The sequence below is a fragment of the Cryptotermes secundus genome, unplaced genomic scaffold, assembly GCF_002891405.2.
Source record: "Cryptotermes secundus unplaced genomic scaffold, Csec_1.0 scaffold62, whole genome shotgun sequence".
NCBI lineage: Eukaryota > Metazoa > Arthropoda > Insecta > Blattodea > Kalotermitidae > Cryptotermes > Cryptotermes secundus.
This window is the reverse complement of record NW_019727786.1, coordinates 1,142,812-1,150,041: the sequence shown is the minus strand read 5'-3', so window position 1 is coordinate 1,150,041 and position 7,230 is coordinate 1,142,812. Positions and strand designations below refer to the sequence as shown.

The following is a 7,230-nucleotide window of genomic DNA, read 5'->3' as shown; positions in this document are numbered from 1 at the left end:
GAATTTAAATGACCACGTCAAAGGGTTAAGGACTTCACACCTATATCATTCAGTAGAGAATCCATCTGAGTTGTTTTCTAAGCCACCAAGGTTGTTGTTGCATGCCCCCATTGGATTCCACTAGTTTAAAAAATGGCTACTCCACAGCATAAGAGTCGGCATGTACTGCAGTGAGCCAACACAGACATTCTCACACCTGTTCAGTGTGTATTTCTCACAAACTCTGGCATACAGCTATCCAGCAGTCTCCATTACACTTGGTGCAAGACTTTCCAGGAGCAAGGGTGCATTTGCAAGGTGTGTAATTTTTTCATACATATTTACCATTTACATCCAATATGCAATCATACACCAGTTCTTATTTTGTAGGATTTGAAGTTCTCACAGTGGTGGTTATGAAGAGTTCCCCTCTTGTGAAATATAATACTTGTAGTTTGTTGAAAGTCAGTCAACATTTCAGAGGAACATGCCACCTCCATCTTCAGAACTGAAGAATATGCCAAGCAAGAAGCCAGCATGAAGCAGGTATCAAACACTGCTTCATGCTGGTTTGTTGACTTCCAGCAGACAACATGGCTAAATATCCCAGAAGATAGAACTCTGCAGTTCCTGTTTTGCTTGGTTGTTTTCTGATATGCTTCCTTGAACAAATAACGTTTGCGGTAATTCATTCAGACAACTTACTATCTCCTGTAACCCTCTTCCAGCAACAGTTTCATCTCAGAAGAAACAGAACCCTTTTTTGATTACTGTTAAAATTCTTTTACAGATGATTGCAGACTACCATTAAGTGTTCCAACTTTACTCACATTATCTCAACCCCTGTCCATTGTTGCATTTGTTTCATGGTTTACTTCCTGCTTATGTTTTAGGGGAAATGTCCTGTTGCCTGCAGAAGAAGATTACAAAGAATAATATACCTGTAATGTCCCTGCATTTTATTCACTAACAAGGATTGCAGTAAACTTGTTTCTGTTTGCTGTGGAGAATCCTGACAAGTCATATTATGAAAGAAAATATTTACTCAATATTCTAAACAATATTGTCATGCATTATGGATAAGAATCTTTGTGTAATTCAGTGACAGGTGTAGTCATTACCTACTTACTGAGAGGGAATCCAAGTAATCCGATGGAAAAACATGATAACCCAAAATGAGTAATGAAGTTACCTCAGAACAAAATAATTGCCTCATTGCTTAACAAACGGTATCACTTATACTGTATGTAGTCAGGATCATGGATACTGTCAGCTTGAGTCTTCAGACAGCAGCATGGACATCAGTCACCATTTGTAATCCTTTGTCTCACTAATCTGCTCCATTGTGGCATGGAAATCATATTAAAAAGGAAGATAACTTTTTCCATGTGTATATGGAGAGATGTGGTTTATAGACTTATGTATCATCTCTGTCATCTTGTGAAAGACGGAGAAATCTTGTTTGTGCAGATGAAACATCTGATTAGGAAGTCAGTAATATGGATAACTCATTTTTTGATAAAATATGGGTGACCTTTTTCACAGCAGAGGCTCTTTCCCTGGGGTAAAACGGCTTGAGCATGAAACTGACCACTCACCTCCAAGAATGGTGGAACTATACCTCCACTTCCCCATACATACTCATGGAATAGTGCTTAATTAAGCACAGGGAGTTTACCTTTACCTTACTCCTCATTTTTACTCTCAACGTTGGAAAAGGTGTGTGAATTTATGTTTGGTCCAAACGCTTATCAAAGGAAGTCAGTTTTAAAAACAATGAAGTATTTGCTAGATAAGCTGTAACTGACCCTGATTGAGTACAGTGCAGAGAAGTGGAGCAGCATGCATTGCATTATGCACATGCATACAAAGGGAGTTCTCCCTAACTCGTATGGTTTGATGATCACTCACCTGTACACACATTGTGGGTGTGGAGGTATAGCTTCACACATTCTTAACCTTGGGCTGAATGGAGGTGAGCTGTCAACCACATGCTATAGTGTTTTATCTCTAGGGTACCCATCAGGTAGAAAGTTGGATGGATACCAGAGCAGCTCTGGACATGGTGACAAAGACTACAAATTCCTGTCTGCTGGGAATGAACCCGTCATCTAGTTCAGCATTTCCCTGGGTTGAAGCTATGACCCCTGGGGCCTATAAGCTTCTTCTTGGTGGGGGATGCTTTTTCTCGGATGTGGCACCATGTATATCTTGTCACCACTGTGAAAACCTCAAATCTTACATGAATTAATTTTAATACTATGTGGCCACCCTGAATTACAAACGTACAAATTTAACAGAAGAAGCATTTTACAGATATTAAAGTTAATTGTAACTATTCTCTGAGACTGGTATATCTTATTTTAAGTTATTTTTATAGATTCTGAGAGGCGGGGGCTCAAAATATTTTATTCACATCACAAAAGCCTCAGACTAAGGAGCCTGAGAACCAGTGATCTCTCCCATACTCAGTCACTGCTAATGAGATCTGCTGGCTCACTGCAAATACATGGGTCTAAGAGAAAAATAATGGAGGAAATTATACACTATGAAGCTTCATAATTCATAGTCCTCACCAAATGTTAGTGTTATTAGGGTGAACAAATTAGGGAGGATGAGAAATACATAATAAATTTTTGTCTGAAATTCTATGGAAAAACACCACTTTGGAGACCCAGGCACAGATGGTAAAATCATGTTAAAGAAGTCAGTCAGGATTCATCTTGCTCTGGATATGGATCAGTGGTCGACTTCTGTAGGGAAGACACAATTCTAGTAATGAGGAATTGGTGGTTTAAGGATTTCATATTCATTGTTACTGATGTTTCAGATGTACATGTTGCCGCCATCTTCAGGGCTGAAGTGAAAAAGGTGAGAGTGTATGTATATACAGGTTTTGGCAGAAATAGGGTTGGGGGGCTGGTGCCTAGTCAGGGCCAATGAAGAGAGTGGATGGAAAAAAATTATCAAGTCATCCCTTCTAGGGTCACCAAATGCACCAAAATTCATCAGCAACTGGTGTTCCCTAGTAGTCACCCATCAAAGTTCTCCCCAAGCACAAAGTTCCTCAAGGTCTGCTGTGGGCCAAATGGTAGAAGATGTTAGTGGAACCCTAATGACTGAAGGTAGATTATGACAGGGCTGGGAAGACAGGAAACTGGGGAACAGTATATCACAGGGCAGAGATAACTCAAAAATGTAGGGTGGGTCATCTGTTGGGGCAATGGAGAGAGCCAAGCACACCAAAAAACCATTAGCTGCTAGTGTTTCCAAGATGTCATCTATCCCAGTGTTCACCATGTAAAATGTTTGTAAAGTGACAACAGAAGATTTAATATAACACATCTTCTCCTTTATACATGGGTTATGGCCTGAGTTGTAGTTACAAAAAAACAAGGAAAAGAGGATTGGCAACAGGAAAGGGCTGAAGAGAAGTGGCAATGCTCTAAGTAAATATCTAAATCCCCTCAACTAGGAAGGGGGGAAAGTTAGAGTTCAGTAGAAAAAAAGAAACAAGTCTGTGTTAGATAAAGAAGTCAGGTCAAGCTATCGGGGTCAGCCTCCAGGGACTGGAAAAGTGAAACAAAAAAAATTGAAGAGGGATAAAAGGGCATGTCAAAATTGGCCTTCTCTGAGAATGTGAGCACATGCTACAATTACATGGGAAAGTAAGTTAATTTTGTTTCACTATATTAATTTATGGATTATGAAGGCTTCCATTACATTAAATTTTGATAGTGGTCCTTTAGCACTAGTCTTCAACAGAGTAAATATAAAAGACAGTGGATCTCAAGACAAATCAGAGGTGATTTATCCTTGGAAACAATTATATAATGTATTTTACTTTCAATACTTACATAGTATATTACACTTATGGTCTAGTACTGAATCCTTTAAAGATATATTAATGACACATCTCCCTTAATGTTAAAAAGCTATGTGTAACATGTTGCATCCTCTGCTGTGGGTCAAGAAGACTGAGGGAGGACAGAAAGTCCTCTATGATACACTGTTCCCACTTTCCTCCCTTTGCAGTCCCATTGTAACATAACCTCTACCAACAGAGACCTCATGGACCCCTTCCATTCTTCTCGACCCATATCAGAAGAGATTAAGCAATTTTGGGGAGCACTTGGATAAATGACTGCTGATGGTTTTTTGGTACGGACAGCCCTAAAAAGTGACATTTTATAACATTTCTCCCTATCCATTGACCCTACTGGACTGAAATCTATACAGACATAAACACCCACATACCCAGTTTACTTCATCCCTAAAGATAGAGGTTGCTTACTCCTCTGAAACATAGGCAACACTGCCCACATTCACAAGGTAAAAAGACACAAGAGTACAATTAACATCAATAATGAAAAACTGTATAAATGTATCACACTAGGTGTAATACACATAAAGAGTAATCCAATATATAATTAAAAAATTAATTAACCTTAGTAGGTTAGATATATTTATATATCCAGCTGATGCTGGAATGAATTATCACAATGTGCTATTTTTACAGGTCTAAGAATTAAATTTCTCCATAACGGATTAAATTATGTCTTGTGTAGCAGGAAGTATGTTATAATGAAGCAAATTATATGTATAAAGCCTATACAAAAGAATATAGAATGGTTTTCACAACATGATATGTAAATACTGCAATGGTTTCAGTCACAATAAAATATATCAAATACCTTAGCTTTCACATTCAGTTTTCATTTGTCAGAATATTATAGTATATAATGAAAGGTCTTTATCGCATTCTGTCATGTTCACTGTAAACACATTAGTTTCTGGCAATAAAGAGATGATTGAAAAATAAGCTTCATTTTCTGAGAAATGATTACTGATATGTGCTCATCTGTTACTAATTAAACTGATATACTCACCCTATTTATGAACAAAATTTAATTACAAATAGTCTGGAATTCAATGCTTACAATAATAAACTGTTATCACTGCCAGTCATGAGGGTGTCTCAAAACCAAGCCATACAATGACCATCATCCCTGGGTTATGCAAGACTTGACTTCTGAAAATCTGATTTTATATGAAAGCCTCTGAAAATAAATTTAAGGTACAAGCAAGAACTTATGTCAGCAGGTAATGAGGCTGCTTACATGACAGAGGAATCCATGCATTATTCCTGTATTCTGTATGCATAAACTGTTCCGAACAAGCTATCACAATGAAATATGATACATAGCAAATGTTAAATAATTTTTATACTGCCTATAGAGTACCATCAAATTATATAATACAATGAACATAATACTAACAGCAGTTTTCAATATATGTAAGATTTCACTTACACAAGGATTTTCCAAATCAAACCTTCACATAAATCAGGGACTGTCTATGTATTAATCATGAAAGATACTTCTAGCACCAGATTCAAAGAACATGAGTTCAAATGACATACACTTTTTCCCTGAAAACTGAGAGAATCCCATGAAATGCCTGCAAGGAACTATTAGTACTTGCAAGACACGGCAGTGAATGGGTTACTCACAGTCCTTTATGCATTTCTTTTCATCAGTGTCCTTGTCCACATTCCTTCATAGCCTTCCCATGTAATTTATCAGAGTCTGAGCTGGATTCCAAGTCCCTGAGATCAGTGTTCGCTTGAGCCTGAAGGCTGGCTGGGATGATGTCAAGTTGCAGGTCATACTGCTGATCAAGTCCCAAGTAGCAATCAGAAAGGACATATAAGGTCATGATCGAACGCCCTGCAAGGAAAATTATCTTTCTGTATACACACACATATAAAGTAATGTAACAATAAGATGAATGCTCTGAAATTATGTGATTTTGGGTTACCACACCAACAAATTACTGTCAAGCATTAATACACTGCATGAGTGTAAGTTATGTAATAGGTTATGATGGAGCAAGAAGTCTTTTCTTTCAGTGTCAAGTACTAACATAAGGAAAGTCAGAATAAATCAGAGCTTGACTCTAATATTTACTTCATAAAGCCTCTTAAATGCCTTGCACAAAAAATGGAAGTATCAAAATGGATTATGAGAACTGCATAAAATTACTGAAAGGACAGTCTTACAAAACCACAGTTGTGCACCCTTACTGACCACTGACTCAGTTCATGGTGGACAACCCACCTGCCAATTAACAGTTTTTTAGATGAAATTTGGTTTTACTTGAAAGCACACATGAACACAAACTAATGGATAAAGAAGTACAAGAACTCCACATTTAATACATGAAGTTCCTCTCCTTTATGTAAAGGCTGGTGTCCAATTCACCTGGAGTCCTCTTTTTTTATGCATTATTTCTGAAGGATATGTAAGGCATACATGAATGGACTAAAGGGGTGAGCCACACTGGCCCTTGCTCGACTGACTTCACTCACTGCATCTCCTTTCTAAATTAACATTCTGGCAGTTCTGCACTTCAGATAAATCATAGTACTCTGTTTCCAGCTGAAGAAAAAGAGAGATTAGGTATCCTTGATAAAATTTGAATTTGACAGGCAAACTTTGCTTAAAACATTTATCAAGACAGGAGCAGCATACTGTTATTCTACCAATTTTATCATCTCAGTATAAATACGAAGTCTAATAATAAAGTTTGTGAACTCGCCACCATGTGCTTGCTGTGGCAGCAGTGGACAGAATCCTCAATATAGTTTAATGACATTGGCATATCAGCATTTCACAGCTGTGTTGTTGATCTATGGCAGTCTCTTTCTGAGTTACATCTATTATTGTATGTGTTTTGGTGTGCTGTCACAAGAATGTTGGGAAGAACATTAAATTTCTTGTTAAACTTGGAGAGTGGAAGCAAAATCATAGAGATATTAATGCAAGTTTACAGGATAATGCTATGAAAAAAACAGCACACATGGGTGGACTTACAGCATATACTTCTTAATACTACCATGTGTAGGTGTGACTATAGACGTAGTTTTGCATTGGATGATTGGATTTATTGCACCTTGTACATTCATCCAACTCTGGACTACAGGAAATTACAGCACTATTGCTATTTTCACACATTTTTAACAGTTAACCACTGAACATGCACTAGGGTTAGTCTTCACTAACCATAACCTGGCAATGGATTTATAACAGTCTCACTATGTCTTCAAATATCATATGAAGTCTTCTTTGTCCTGCCTAATTCCCTTTCTTGACCTTATATGGTGACTGCCAATTCCAAAGACTCAACTCCAATTCCTCTGCCCCCACGCTCATATCCTGGCAGGCTGGCATCTCAGAACGCTACTAGACT

The 7,230-nt window shown here is 37.7% G+C and overlaps 1 protein-coding gene across 5 annotated transcripts in view; it reads right to left on the bottom strand.

Moving 5' to 3' along the window:
* Positions 1–1,688: 1,688 nt before the first annotated feature.
* The window catches only part of LOC111864936 (activating signal cointegrator 1 complex subunit 3), a 134,303-nt gene continuing 128,761 nt past the window's right edge, over positions 1,689–7,230 (bottom strand). For all 5 annotated transcript variants that reach the window (XM_023852569.2, XM_023852567.2, XM_023852568.1 and 2 more), the window contains one exon: positions 1,689–5,708. In XM_023852569.2, coding sequence (XP_023708337.1) covers positions 5,515–5,708 — 194 coding nt within the window. In that variant the 3' untranslated portion in view covers positions 1,689–5,514. The remainder of the gene's footprint in view (positions 5,709–7,230) is intronic.